This window comes from Myiozetetes cayanensis, unplaced genomic scaffold, assembly GCF_022539395.1.
Source record: "Myiozetetes cayanensis isolate MyiCay16 unplaced genomic scaffold, myiCay2020 scf14, whole genome shotgun sequence".
Taxonomy (NCBI): Eukaryota; Metazoa; Chordata; class Aves; order Passeriformes; family Tyrannidae; genus Myiozetetes; species Myiozetetes cayanensis.
Genome location: NW_026087048.1, coordinates 6214101 through 6230446, shown reverse-complemented (window position 1 = coordinate 6230446; position 16346 = coordinate 6214101). Strand labels below are relative to the sequence as shown.

General features: G+C 39.6%; 1 protein-coding gene across 3 annotated transcripts in view; it reads right to left on the bottom strand.

Annotated features, from left to right (window-relative positions):
• MYO1E (myosin IE) overlaps positions 1 to 16346 on the bottom strand; it is an 81174-nt gene that overhangs the window by 49106 nt on the left and 15722 nt on the right. For all 3 annotated transcript variants that reach the window (XR_007628155.1, XM_050309831.1, XM_050309832.1), the window contains exon 2: positions 1708 to 1851. Coding sequence is in view for 2 of the 3 variants with exons in the window: in XM_050309831.1 (XP_050165788.1) it covers positions 1708 to 1851 (144 nt within the window). In the remaining variant the exon portion in view is untranslated. The remainder of the gene's footprint in view (positions 1 to 1707; positions 1852 to 16346) is intronic.

Genomic DNA, 16346 nt, shown 5'->3' with positions numbered 1-16346 from the left:
GAGTTAGCAGTGTACCCACACCAGTGAGCCCAAAATGTTGTACTGCAGGTTTCATTTAACAACCTGGAATTGCTCATAGGCAAACTTGCTATCTAAGCTTTACAAAAGCGGGAAAATTAACACATTTATCCTGATGAATTGTCCTGTGTAAGAATCTATCATTGTGGTGCCAGCACACAAAAGGTAATGTGCTAGAGAAGAAGCATAATTCAATGAACATCATTTCTGTAATATTAATTTGAAATGCTTTCTTCATACATTTTTAATTTAAATCCAAAGGAGTGACAGCATCTGGGTCTCGAATATAATAAATCAATTACTCATTGTGTCAGTATAAATACCCAAAGTGACAGTTTTCTGTTGGTAAACAATGCCAGTATTTTCTGGGGTGATTTGGTCATCTCTGTGCAATGTAGCACTGAGAAATGTTCATTCATAGGTGGACACACAAACAACTGAAATATTCATGAGATGATCTTCATTTTAGAATGAAAAGCCTTCGCAGAACTGCAAAAGGAGTCTTTCTCCCTACACAAGGGACAAATCTGATCCCTCAATGTGACCACAAGGCCCCTTGGAAAACATACTTGTTCCTGCTTCAGTGAAAGATCACCTCCATGGTAATCTATTTTCCTAAGAAAGAAGCACAAAACCATTTCTTCAGCACAGAGAACTGAAGCCTTTGTGAATATACTGCGTGGAAGATGCAGCATTCCATGAGAACAAAAGCACTCATGTTGCTAATAGGAAGAATTCTATAACTTGTCCCAACACTAAAGTTTTGCAAACACTGTGCAATTTCATCACGTTTCTACAAGGCAAATTTAATAATAGTGCAGTATTTCATTGACCAGAGGATCCAAACCCATGTCCACACATACATTAGAAACCTCTGCAATTTGGGATGGAAACGCCAACACAACTGCAACATAAATTTTCCTTTATCAGTCCTTGCTAAATTTTGCTGCTAGGAAGTTCCTGACCATCCAAATACACGAAAAAAGCCAGCAGATGCTACATTTCCTTTTTCCTTTTTTTTTTTTTTTTTTTAAAAAAAAGCAAACCTTGGGTGCTGAAGTCTGTTTTTCTTGTTAGGGTATATGGTCATGTATTTAAATCTTTCACATTTTTCTTAATCATAGAAAAAAAATAGGTGGGAACACTGAAGATATACAGATATTGATATGTTTACCTGTTTCCATCAGCAATATTAACAGTATTCACAGATTCACAGTATTAACAATTCCAGAATAAGTTGTAAATGGGGTTATGTCATGGAAGAAATGCTATTTTGAAAGCATTAGAATTTTGGAGGTATAGAAGATAACATGATATCAAGAAATGTATATACACCTTAATTCTTGCTCTTAGAAGTAGCGTTACTGGAGTAGGCTTCAGGGGTCATGTGTATATATAAATATATATTATACATATATATAAATATATGAAGGTTCAGGCCTATCTTCAACACTGACAAGAATAAAATTCAAATATCAAAAAGAATACCTTACAATAATTTTTGTGATCTTATTTTCAACCCTCATAATTAGCTCAGTTTACAAAGCATTTTGTGTTATCTCAGGTGAACTGTCACATAAAATGTTCAGCAGCTTTGAGTAATCTGCTTAAGTAGAATAAATACATATCATTAGTGTCACACGGGCTCAGTAAGGCCCTGGGGGCCCCATGAAAACCAAAAAAGGATACAAAAATATAATCATCCATGTATCGTTTCTTTAGGTTCTCCACTATGGAATCCTCAGTGATTTTGGAAAGCAGAACCATGTCATCCACTCCGCTTTGCTTGACATTGTGGCTCTGCCAGTGGTACCTGTAGTGTCCTTTGCTGCCCTGCAGGGAAGCACAACAAGCATCACAAAGGTTACTACATTTTTTTAGCAGCATTCAGTAACTGAAAACCATTATTCAAATTCCAAATTCCTAAATGTTTTTCTTTCATTGAATTCTATTCCTAGATCCAGGCAATCCATAAAAGCATATATAAATGATGTCAACTGAATTGCCTCTGAACTGTTAAAAGAACTGTAGTGCCCTCCAAAACTAGAAGGTAATTCCATGGGGGTTTGTGACTGTCTGCACACAGAACGGATTTCAGATGGCAGACGTTTTTAAATCTAGTGGAAAAACCCCCATTATTCCAACTGAGATGCAGTTATTGGAAGCTAAGGATGCAAAAAAATTACACTCCTACATGCAACTATTAGCAGTGAGGATAATTACCACCACCACAGTGAATTCTTCTCTCTTTACAGTCTTTCAAGCCAAACCTGCACACATGCTGTTACTCAGATGGAATTGGGGAGCCTGCTGCACTAAGTGTTCAGGGATGTTCTGCAAATTATGTACCACAGCCTATCGGCTGCCTGTCTTACCAGCCCCTTTTGATCTGTTAGTCACCAGCCTTAACTGACATCTAAATAGATATTCTCTCCCCACACATAGGGACTACTATTTCAGGATGCTGCTGAAAAGTTGTGACATTTCATGCCGTACCACTTGAAATGAAAATCTGGGTTTTTTCCAGCTGACTTGAACAGTAGTTTGGTTCCATGGATACACCCACAAACAAATTTAAATCTAGTCGACATGAAGGCTGTTAATTCAGCTGTAAATCTCCTCTCCAAACCCAAACCTACTTTCTGGAGCCTGGCAGACAATGTTAATGGAGTTCTGATCTCTTGCATTTTTCTACTTTAAATTTTTGTTTACACAATACTGAAATTAGTGATGCTGGAATTAGCACATCTTACACTGAGAAGCTATTGAGTATGCTGTCGAGGAACATGTGGCCAACTAAATGCCAATTCTGTGAATTCCCCTCATTCTTTAACACCACAATTTCTAACAATGTGATTTATCTACACTGTTCTGGTGTACATTATATGGGATCAAATCATATTCACCAAAACACAAGCAATTATTATGAAGTATTTTGCAGCACAAAAGAATGCATAATTTTACAGATTAAATAAGTCAGGCCTACAGACTGGTTTCATCTCAACCTGAGATGAAAAACAAGGACATAAAAAACAAGGACCGACTAGATTTTTATCTCAAATTAACTTGCACTAAATCCATACCCATTTTAATACTGCAGACAGCACAGAACCTATAGGCTTTATGTGTGTTTTCTATTAAGTCTCCAGCCACTGCTACCTGCTGCAGCTCCATCACTGCTCACACCAATGAAGAACAGTTGCAAACTTGAAACAAAAGAATGCTTTCAAATATTGTTTGTAAATAAGGTAAGTATGCCTTAAAACACAAAATTTCAGCAATTTTCTTGAACATCCACAACCTTACATGAGTTCCAATAAAACAATAATCTTAAACTAGCTTAGTTTGTGTAAGCCTTGTCAATTTTTTACCTGTACAATAGAGGTATTGATCTGGAAGCACTGAGAAAATGAAGAAGTCAATTAGTTTTCTGGAAATTGTTATAAAACATGTGACTGAAAATATTAGTTGAAGTCCAACAGGGAAGCATAATTTCCTTCAGTGTACTCGTCAGCTCCTTGTGATACTGCACTTGGAGAAAGGAACTGGCAGGATGGACAAAAAGGTCCAGTACCAAAATTAATATGGATAATTACATAGTTCACAAAGCTATACAGAATGTGGTTTAGTACCAGATAATAACAGTAAGCTATAGAAAATGTGTAAGAAATGAGACTGGAAAAACAATCAAGCTTCCTGCTGGAAGCTGTGGCATCAGACCCAGTGAGCTCAACAAGAAGAGGACAAAGGTTGCAAAGCCACGGGATATATGGAAAATGTGCACACTGTCTGCAGAACAGTAGCTTTATACAAGTCAGAGACTGTTGTTGACTGTGCTTAATCCACACACACAACCAGGCCGAAGGGCTCTCTCCCAAAAGTGCTGTGAGCCAGCACAGAAGCAGGAGGGGCAGTGCCAGGGCAGCCCAGCTCCCCTGACTGCAGCTCTGCCCTGCTCTGATGTGTAGCAGGAATCAAATCTGAGTGTTACAGGATCACAGGCCCGTGGCAAACAATGCAGTCAGATTTAATAAAAAGACAGAAGCCTAAATATCCAAGAAAGCAACAGCAGGGAAGACAGCTGAAAGTGATGGCACCAAGTAGTTCACATTAACACTGTAACACAATCTAAATGGCAGCTTCTATCAGCAGTTTGGAATTACCCTTTTACTCTCAAAACATGGCCTAACATGCAAATATGTAGAGAATTAGCAAATCATCACCAGATTGTTGTCAGACTTCTCCCTAGGATCTAGAAATAAGCTCAAGCTTTAGTAGTGCCTCACCAGCCGTGGTTAGGTTTTGCTCTCTCTCTCCCTTCTCCAGGAAGCCAACGGCATCAGGATGGCCGGGAGCAATGACCATCACCTTCTTGGTCTGGGCAACAAAACAGGGAGAGCTGTTTCTACAGGACACCACCCACTGCCAAGTTCTCGAGCAATGAGTTTAACCTGAATTTCAACTGGTACTATAAAAAGGTCCACCTAACAACTAACTCGGTTTTATATAGTTTGGGAATAAAAACAGTATCTTTCAGACATCAATCGTCTGAAAAAACTCCACATGGTAGCAATTGTAAAAGCAACTCTTCATCTTTCTCCAGGATACATATTTGCTGAAGGTCAAGGATATACAGTTTAAAATTACCATGCTTTTCAACTGTCCACATTGTAAACACTAATAATTTATTCTTATTGCATATTTCTTGAGAATTTAAGTTTTATTTTAACAAGAGCTTTCTACCATCCAGATAAAAATGCAGTACTCTAATCTGGAGACAATTTACACCTAAGCTAATTACTTGGTGTCCACCTTAACATGAACCTGCTTTGCAGGAAGCACTCAGACTAATTCACTCAGCTAATTGCCCTCTGCTGCCCATCACACAGCCCACTCTTCCCTCCACCCCTCTTCAGAGGGATCATCCAGAGACAGGCCAGGTCTCCTGGACTCCTCAGGTCTTTCTTTCCAAAATCCCAGTTCTCAGCAGGCACTTCAGAGCCAGCAGATCAAGGGTTGGCAGAGATGGCCCACAGCTGATGTCCGCAGAGAGGATCTTGTGACTCAAACAGAGTCCCCTCTCCCCTGGGGCTTGGTCAGACCTGGGCAAACAGACCTCAGGGTCCAGCCCTGGCCAAGCCGTGCAGGTCAGATGTCAGCAAACACCAACTTGGCTTCCCTCAGGTTTTCTCAGTGAAAGATGTGATCTCACTGTACAATAAATAAGCAAATAAGTCTTTGTGTCAGCACTAACACAAAGCCTAAGCAGCTAGAAAAAGATGAGCTTGGCAGATTAGGATAAACAACAACAAAAAAAAACCAACCCCAAAACAAAAACACATCTCAACAGGCTGCTAAAAGCCACAGAAGTGGAAACACAAGTGTTGAACAACCTGGCTGCCAGTCCTCCCTCAGGCTCTTCCTGAGCTTCCAACCCAGCGCCTGATGTTGCCCAGGGAGTGGAGGTTGGACTGGCAAAGCTGGAATTAAAGGCGTGTACCACATTGCTGTCAGCTGTTGTTATTCATTTGGTTGCTGTTTTAGGCTCAAAATCAGATCTGCTTTGCACTGACAAGAATAATATTTATGAGTCACAAAACGACCCTGTGAACTCGGAGCCTACTGTTCCAGAGCCTTGTGCTCCAGGAGCACACACACCAATTCCCACCTGGCTGCAGATCAGGCAGCACTGTCCTCAACACCTCAGCATCAAAACAATCCCCAGCATCTTCAGCATCAAAACAAGGCTATAAGGAACCTAAAAAATTTGCTCTACTCTCACTTTGTACATCTCCCTTAACAACGACTTGTTAAGAGATTAAGACAATTGCTACATTAATACCGAGAGGGGGGATGCAAAATATATTCTACGTACTAAATACTGTCTATACTTTCTGTGTTACTTTTGGTACTGGCAGTACAGTGTGGTTAAATTGTTTTGTTTGGAATAATAAATATTAATAAGACATTTATTTACAGAATTTCTTTTTGCTGTCCTCCACCTTGTGTCACTGTAGCAATTGCTGGTTTCTTATTTTTGCCTTTAGTATCCTTTTTATATTTTTACATTATCCTAAGCAACATGTTTTTGATGTGGCTATAAAAAGATTGAGTCATGCTGTGTCACAACGGGGTTTTCTTTTAACTGGAAAAAAAAAGCAAATATTTTTTTATTTCAAGCTGTTTAAAAATAGTACATCTAAAAATAAAGCACTAAAAACAAGGGATCAGAAGAGACTGTATATTCTGCCCCTGAGAAAGAGAAACAAGGTTCTTTCTCCATCAGAACTCTGGACAACCTACACTCCATCAATAATCATTCTCCATTCCCACAAAGTGAAGAATTGCCACTCTGAATCTCTAACAGGTTTTTTTTCAGTAGCAAACATCAATCTCCCATCACAGTGTAGAAGGGATTCTCAGCCTCCACGGGGGAGTAAGGGTGTCAAATGATCACAGGCACGACCCTTTCTTTCCCTTTTTAGCTAAGGCAGTACTATTGCACAAAATCTATCTACTCAGATCAGTATCACAAATACAATACTAAATGAGACACACACATTCTCTTAACTAAAGATGTCACAAACTGAAATACTGCACACCATTTACTTTACTTCTGACATCAAAGCTTCTACCACTGGAGGCCCATCACCAGTCCCACACATACATAATTTGTATCAGTTTTTCCAGCTAACAAGAAAACAAACTCACAACTTTTTGCAGTGATATCATCCATCAAAATTAGCAAACTTTTATAATCCACTTAGAGGAACCTTCCACATGTTTCTATAAAGCGAAAGGGTCTGCTCTTCTCAGTAGAGATTATTGCAAAAATACTTATTTTGGTCCTTGAGTGGGTTAATCAAAACAGAGGAGCCACAGTGGACAAAAGTGCTCTGAAATAGCTCTTATATATCTTATGCCGGAAAAAAGAGATATTGGCTGCCATGATGTGACCATATTTCAGAAGGGAAATTAAAGGAGGACAGCAGAAGCAGTGAGATGGACAAAGATAAAGGGCCATTTATTTAAATTTAACATGAGGGAAACACTAAGGAAGGTAAAAATCAGTGCTTAAAGATCTGAGGAAATAGCAAAGCAAAAATATTGAGCACCTAGGAGCAGGATAGACATCTCATACAGAGAACTAAAAATACCAAAACTGCATTATGGAATGGAAAATACTGGAAAGTTAATGTCCCCAAAAAACACAGCTAGGGAAATAAAATATTGAGAAAAAGATTTCTGGAGGGAAAGGCCATCAGTTCTCACTCTTTTCTCTCATATAGGGGCCTGGCTCCCTGCAGGTGCTGCTGCTCCCACTCCCAGGGCAGCCCCCATCTTCACCTCCTGCTCTGCAGGAGCAGCCGTGGCTCTGCCTCCTGCACCAGCACAGCCAGGGCAGAGATGAGCAGGCACAGAAACCGGAGTCTGCTCATCCGAATAGCAAATACAGGCTGGTAACACAACACAAGTTATGGGAAAGGGAGAAGTGTGCAGGGTATGGACATTCTGCTCATTGTCAGGAGTCAGAATGACATTGGCATTCTTGGAAGATGAATATCAGAGCATTACCAAAATAAGAGCTACTGCAGTGTTTGACTGCGAGGCTCATGTAGTGCCTCAGTATTAACCTTCTCTAAAAGTTTTGAATGATTCTTTTCCAATAGGCATGGCTACTTGAGAGACCGAAATATGGACAGGAATGAGCTCAAGAGCAGATCACGGTAATGTGTGCATAAGATTCTGCCACAATTTACAGAGACCGTGGGCAGATAGCAGGAAGTAGTTAATGAACTGTAAATTCAGATCTGCTTACCCCATAGCTTTTTGGGTGACTCTGTCCTGATGTTCCAAGAAAAAATTTTTCTAAGGAAATGCAATACTGTTAACTCCTTAACATGGTTGATTTGCTCTCAGACATGAACTGTCTTACTTGAATTATTGAGCTGTTTTAGGTTTGACTTGTTCCTTGTGGCATGAGCAGCAAGATTTCCTCTGACTGATAGATTATGGATAGGCCTTTCAATACAACATTTAGTCAATGTATGTGTGTGTACATATCACACACCCCTCCCACTCCAATCCTTGCACTGAGCAGCATTCATGCACACTAACTCTTGATCTGTAAATTCCATGGGCAGTTTGCATGTGTACATACCTACCATGCAATTTAAGGAAATGCAAGACAAAAATTACAACAAACAATTTCCCCTTGGCTGTATCAGTCCTTAACATGTAATAAAGATTTTGTATCTGTCACTCTTCTCCATTAAAAACAGGTTTCAAAGGGGTTTAAGCAATCACACACATAGTGTTATGGTCTTTAATGGAAAAACGTAGTTTGAAAACTCAGTTGGTTAATTCAGACAAAATGCCACTGCCTCTCCTACAGCATCAGACTGGAAATAATTTTCTTTGATCATCCTGAAACTAAATAAGAAACTGAAGTCAACTGGGAGCTGGCCATCTGCTTTCCAGAGGGAGGAATCTGAGAGCAGCATGACTCAGAAGACCAGGCTCTTGAACAGGCACTGCCAGCAGGCAGCGTTTTGGTGCTGTGGTATGTGCTTACACTGGTGCCAGCGGAAATTCTGGGAGGAAGTAAAACCAATGGCATATTACAAAAATGCCATCCCAGCCATGTCCTGTTCTAGCTCATGGCAGTACACCCTTCCCTACCCCATCTTCCAGCTTTTGGAATCTGGGGCTTTAGCATCAAACCATGTTCACAGGCCACAATCACCCCAATGAATTCCTTTCTGCTCAGTCACTGCCCTCTTTGTAAGGCTGCAGCTGTTCCTTTCCCCCCTTCTACTGACCCTTTTGTTTCATGGTAAAATGAAGGTATTTGTTTCCTGATCAGACTGATACTGGTGAGACATTAACCTGAGAACTGAAGGCCAAAGTCTGTCCCCAGCAGTACCCCTGGCTGACAACTCTGTGACAGAGTTATACTGGAAAATGCCTTTTCTGTGCAATCTGAGACTCTCGGAGCCTCCAAGAACAATTCAGGGATGGCTGTTCCCATCAGCAGACTAAAGGCACGTGGATTCTGCAGCTCAAGGTAGCTGGCAAACACAGCTTAATGGCTGGTTAGTCCACGCTCTCACAGTATGCCTCCCTGCATCACACTACTCTTTTCCAAAAAATAATTTTAGCCTTATCCTTAGCTGCAGGTTTTGCTTCTTTTTATCTATGCAGAATGCAAAATGAAGAGCATGGCAGTATTTCTGAATTACTTAGTATTTAAACTGGTACAAGCTGAAGGATGAAAGGATAAATCAATACATTTTTGCAAGTATTTAAAGGTGTAGAAATCGTTACAGAATTTGTAGAATTTCCAGGGAATAAAACAGCTCCTGTTAAAACACCATTTAGGGTGTTTAGTACTCCAAGGTAGCTGAAGAGTATCAGTTACAGCAAATTAACTCTGTCTGCATCTACCAAATCAATTTCTAATGATGTCACCAGCACTTTCAAATGACTGAAAAGATCTCATTCCCAACAACAAATGTTTACATAATCAATTCGATGTTTAATTATAAGCAGAAAGATACTATACTTTAAAAAAAAGAACATACTAACAGCTGGTATTTTTAGTTACTCTTCTCAATAAATTACTGAACAACTGCAGTTTTGTTGAGTGTGTTTAGCAATTGCTAATGGATTGTGTTCAGCAATTGCTAATGGATTGTAAGAATACAACAGGCTGGGCAGACTACAGACCTTATTTTAATACTGCTTTTAACAAAGAATATCAATTGAGATGTTTTTATGCTAACAGCTTCATCTCGCTGAGTAAAAGTATGTCACAATTCCACAATTTTGTGGAAATTGAAAGACTGATCTCTAAAATAAGTACATTAGTTAAATCATCCTCCTGAATTAGACAGCTGAGTGTCTTCTTGGTTTGTTTTTTAGTTTTTCCTTTTAGGTATAAAGACAGCCATTTTCTGAACTTATTTACAAACCAGAGGGACTATAAATCTCCCTTTTTTTTTTAAAGTGGAGAGTGTCATGTTGTCACATGCCTGTGGCAGTTCAGGCTAGAGAAAAACACTGTTTATTGCAATGATGGCATGATGAAAGTGCAAAAGCTGCAACACAGCAGATAACTGTGGCCAAGACTGGGTTTTCAACAGCATGTACCAAAAAGCACCTTTGTGCTGACACCACACAACTTTATTAGTGCAATGAACTGCTCAAGAGTTATAACATTTAACTGTTCTGATATCAAATGTAAGACATGCAGTCAACTGCTCTTTTCTTAGCCCAGGCACTAGAGTGGTCACTGGTTTAAAGTTCACCAATTTTTGAGATATTTGCTTTGATCTTCCCAACTGGGCCCTACCCTCCTGTATGCATAGTTTCAACTGGGATAAGTGGGGCAATCAATACAAGACAATCACTGCTCTGTGTACCAGGGTGGTGCCTGTGATAAAGAGCTTATTTGCCAAAGACCTGCCTGCAGAATTCCAAGATACACTGTTGGGTTTACATAAGATTTTCCCAATTAGGTGGCTTCAAGAATACCTACTTTCATGTTGGATTAAAGAGTTGCATCTTATTGGTCTGTGATCAGATGTAGAGCTCTGGGGACTATTTCTATACAGGTCACTGTACTGTGGGGGGAACATCTGAACGAGGGGAGCTCCAGGTACCCAGTCCCGAGGTGCTGGACAGCTGTGGAACTGGGACGTGGGATGTGCAGGGAAAAGCTTTTATTGCTTACTCAGGAGTGTACCCTACACACCAATATCCCCACTGCACACGTGAGCTGTCAACTCCTCTCATTGGGACAGTGGCTGGAGAAGCTTGTTTGGGGTATCAGGAGGAACTCCACAGTGGGGGAGGTTCTGATGTAAAAATTGCTTTCTATGTTTATTTTAATTTCAGAGTGCTGAGTAAAGAGTAAGAGCTCCAGGCCTCCAGCAGGACTCCTGTTTACTGCAGCAGCACTGACTCAGAGCAGTAGGGAAAGGCTCAGGGAGTGGTGCTCACTCACCTACAGCAGAGCACCTGGGTGGTAACAGGTGGGTGGCTCAACCCCGGTCGTTTTTATTACCTTTCATGTTTTGATACTCATGCAAAAATCAGATTTTACTTCAGACACTGTGGGAGACAGGCTAATTGATATGTTGATTAAACCTTTAACTCTTTAAAAGAATCCAACTTTAATATTATTTCAGCATATGTAGATATAAACGTTTCCTTGATTAATCATTACATAAATACAAACAAGAATTTCTTTGAGCATTCCACCTCTGGAATTAGTTACATATCTTCGCAATGGACGAAATATACAAGTTCACATCAACTCCCAAAAAGCTGCTGTTAATCAAAAAACAACAGGAAGCAAAATCTTGGACAAAGCATCAGGCCCAACAAATCTCACACCCTGTGCAGAAGACTCAAGCAGATACTAATCCAGTTTCTCAGTTGTACATTCATCTCTGTCAGGAGACAACTTCATTCACAGCTTCATTTTTCCTTCTTCAAGGCTTTATTTTTACTTTAACCAATAATTACACCATGCCAAGGCAAGCAGGTCCCATTGACTGTCCATAAGAGACACAGTCCCATAACCAGATTATCTTCCACATGCACATTATATTAATAAAGTTATTATTTGTCATTTCATTACTTTTTTAAAGCAGCTTTGATTATTCAGTCCAGGGCAGCTTTGAGAACAAACCCCATTAAAAATCAGCATGCAACACTTTGGTTGTATAGAATAACTAGGCTATTGTCATTTCATGAATATGCCAGTTTTACTTCACTCACTTTTATTACAATATTTTCCAAGTCAATAGGAGAAGAATGCTATTCTTTGAACATATTTCTGAATAACCCATCCTTCTTAAGATTTCATACAGTTGTCATTATCTTCTTCCTCTCAGATCCCATGCTTCAAATTATTTATTCTAATTTGTATTAAGCTTTTATCCTGGCTCTGTAGACTTTCATATTTTCATAATAATTCATAAGTCACCAGCAAAACAACACTACAAATTAATATACATGTTCTCCTCTAACTAGTTCACGGCATTCTGCCAATGAAGCTGAAATCCCGAAAAGATGGAAGCACAGAAATGCATTGGAAATATGAAGACTTCATTCACTCTAGTGGCACACCACGGTTATTAACTGAAACATGTAAGAAGAGTGTCTGCCTCAACATTTTTAATGTAACCATCAACAGCCATCAGACTGGGCCTCCATGGGTATTATCTAGGTTGTACCAGTGCAGGTAATACGATCTCCACACCTCCAGTATCTTTCTTTTATTAACTATGGGCAGAAATTCACTTAAAAGGTAAAGTGATAGTTCCTATTAGTCTACAAAAGACAGATTTCAGCACAGAAGCAGCTATTTCCCCTCAATTTTTTTTAGTATGTTAGACTGTTTAATGTTAATATCGAGCATTCAAATTATTACTGAAGAAAGAAAGGCAAATGAAAACTAATTTGGACATCCAGCTATCTTCATAGCTATAGATTCTACCAGATGTGTGAGCAAGCACATTATTTGCAAACTACCATTCTTCACACATTTGCTATGAGAAGCCGATACTCTCAGGACATGCATTAGATTCAGTCTCACAGATCTTGCACTGACATAATTATGCTTTGAGCAGAGATGCCAAAAGTTTCACAAAACCTGTAACTTTACCACTGACTTTGAAATCTGGTCTTTTGCATAATTCTGCAATGTCTGTTAGACTTTTTAATTCAGCACCAGTATCATAAATATACATGGGTTTCAAATTATCTCTGTGAAAAGGAAACCAAGTGAAAAGTTAAGTGATGTCTTTCAGGAAAAACTGCTGCAGACCACTGCAGATAAATACCCTAATTTTATTTGAAAGAATCTTTGTAGTGGTGCGGTGTGATGCTGCATTTTCTTTCCTTTTGAATTTTGCATTTCTGTATCTCCATCAAAATGCTAAACTTCATAATAAAAATCCAGAACAGGTGAAATTCAAGCTAAATCACAAGGTTTCAAAATTAGGGGAATTGAGAAAAACAAATTAAGTCTTAGATACTAAATTGTGGCTAAAGACTTTGGCTTGCAGGACTTTAACACGAACACACATTAAACTTAAATGCTTGGGATGTTTTCAGCTTCTGGGTTCATCTGAATTCTGATCTCTGAGTCAAACCCATATGAACTGAAAAAAGAACAATAAAATTTAATTATAAACTAAAATGGGATTAATTACTTTTCATCTGATTCAGACAAGCCAGCTGTTCAGTGAATATTGTTTCGTTCCTTTTACCCCTGAAAAACCTGGACACGACCAGATGCTCAGATTATCAAAATCCTTTCACTTGTGGCTGCTGCAATTCATTACACTGAAGTTCGTAGAGGCAAGCTTTACCTTTTTTTACACACCATATTATAGGCAAGACTTGTGTTTCTTTCAAAATAAAATTCTGGCTCAAAAACCAGTTTGCCCTCAAGTATGTTTCTTCTAAGCTTACGTGTCAGCTTGCTAAACAACACACTCCCTATGACCTGTCAGGACCACAGGAGCAGCTCAAAGTCTTTCAACTGTGCTATAAATGCTGCCTTTGACTCCATCTTGATGAAAAGAAATACAATCTGAGGTAGTGTGCTAAAAATGTGACCCAAAGGCAATGCCTGTAGCTGTACCAGCTGTGCTTTAGGTTGTACCAGGTCAGTAGGAGTGCTGCCCTCAGCTGTGCACCATCACTGCAGGTGAGGCACGCAGACAGGCAGAGATATTCCCTGAATAGGTACCCACTGGAGCCCAACTTCACCTCATTTCCTATTCCTTTGCACAGGATTGTCATGAACTTTGTCAAATCCTTCCAATATAGTTTCCTTCCACGCTCGTTCCTTTGCCTTCCTCACACCTGACCTACAAACACCGAGGGACCCACCAGTTAAAGTAAGAGCCAGAAGGAAAAAAGGAGTGTTGGGAGCATTCCAGGAGTGATACTGAAAACCAACTGCTTAAGAAATATTGACACTTTCTACAGGCTTCCCCAGTGCTGACTAAGGGCTCAACATGCTGTACCAGCATCTGGGTAATCCTAAAACTGCAGGTACATTTTCAGGGCTTTCACTGTAGTTGCTGGGATGGCCAAAGAGCTTTGCTCCTTTTTCAAGTTGTCCAAGATCAATTGCTTATTCTGCTACTCCACAGATACTTGGTTTTCTCCCTTTTAACTGTGAGCAATACTCATTCCTATCTCAGCTGACCTCTGGTTTCTGAAGCAGTGGGTAAACCAGAGCTCAGGGGTTCCCGTGAGTGGCTCAGAACAGGTAGCTCCCAGTTCTGACTTAGATTTGGGTAGTTCTAACAACACAATACCGAGCTTAGCAGAGTACCAGTCTGTACATAAGCACAGCTAAGATCTTGCCAAGATCATTGTGTCTAAATGTTATTAACCAGAGAATAATTCTGAATAAAGGAATATGGTAAAGTCTTTTTTTAATAAGCTGCTTGAGGTTCTTTGGGGCCATAAACAGTGTGTAAACAAAGTTTAGCATGAATTATTCAACACCTAAAATATTGAAACTCATTGAGGCTTTCAGAATCAAAATTCTTCTAATTATGAACAACAAAATTAAAGAAGAATAAAGAATCATGAAATATCCACGTATCTGTAATAACCTGCCAGTTTTATTTACACCTAGTTAAGCTTTATTGAAAAGAAAACCATCCTTCCCTTGCTTCTGCAGAAAGTATCTAGGCCACCTAAGAGTGTTTGTCTCTGCAGAACTGCATGCAAAGACAATTTGGAGGTAGCCTATCCATTTTTAAAGATAGTGTCCTTTTTATAAATTAAAAAAAAAGGACACAATCCACACGTTGTAAGTTTTTTTCCTTGTCTGCACATTTCAGATGACTTACTAAAATCTTATATTACAGATTCCATCTAATCTGTCATACTGAAATGAAGGAAGTTTGTTTTGCTCCTTATAGAGATGGATCCTCTAAGGTAACTTCACAAACACAAATAAAAGAGAAATAAAAACACAAATAAAAGACAAAACTAAGTCCAATAAGACCAAATCCAACAAGACCAGAGTAACTCTACACAAACAGATTTTTCTTTTTTCTTTTTTTTTTTAACAAGTAAGGTATAAAGGCTTCCAGCAACTGAACCAATCTGCAAATCTTTGGTACGTTGCTATTGAGAATACAACTTTTAGTATTTCAAACTCACTCCACAGTTAATACACCCAGCTAACAAAGGCTATTAGCATCACCTATGTTAGCTAAAGAAAACATTGTTTTTTTTTTTCTTTAGATTTTTTCAAAATTAAAAAGAACTCACCAGTAGGAACTGTTATTTAGTAAAATTTGTACATTATTTACAAGTAGTACAAAATGCCCCCCCCCCCCGTAGGTTACGTTGCATTTAAATGCAGAAATATGTAACCCAAAGCCTGTGTGCACTGGAATGCTTCATTGAGTTAGCTTTTTAATAGGTACATGAATAACCCAGCTTTATAGTTTCCTAATAAATTTTTATATACATTACCATAAGATCTCATTCTAACATTTCAGATGTGTATTGATTTCACTTCAATTTAATTTAGGGAAAGACTGTTTGGTTTTAAAACAACATTTCCTCTCATTAGTGAAGCATTTAGAAGCAGCTGTAGACCAGGAGTTAAGTCAGGGAAAAGCACACAGTTCACAATCATGTCACCTCCTGGGTGACAATGCTCCTGGGTACAGCACTGGTGTTCATAAGGGGTGGGTGACCACTCACCCCACCGAGGTCACCTGAGGGTACATGCTATCCTGCCTGCAGGACTTAAAGCATATGCTGGAAAAGGGAATAAAGGCACAAGGCATGGAATGCTTTAGCCCTTTCAGCAAATGAGGTGGGATTTGAAGCTCTAAGGTTAGTCATTTAGCAACACATGTTTGGAGTTCACACTCCTACTCTCAAAAATCCTGGCTGATGCCACAGAATCATAGAATATCCTGACTTAGAAGAGATACACAAAAGTCCAACTCCCAGCCCTGCACAGGACAGCCCCAAAAGTCCCACTATGTTCCTGAGAGTGTTGTCCAAACACTTCTAGAACCCTAGCAGTCTTGTGCTGTGATCACTTTCCTGGGAGCCTGTCTGGGAGTACCCTCTGGGTGAAGAATCTTTTTCTAATACCCAACCTAAACGTCCCCACACACAACTTCAGGCTGTTCCCTGGGGTCCTGTCCCTGGTCCCCACAGAGCAGAGATCAGTGCCTGTCCCTGCTCTTCCCCTCACAAGAAAGTTGTAACTGCCATGAGGTCTCCCCTCAGTCTCCTCCTCTCCAGGTTAAGCAGACCAAGTG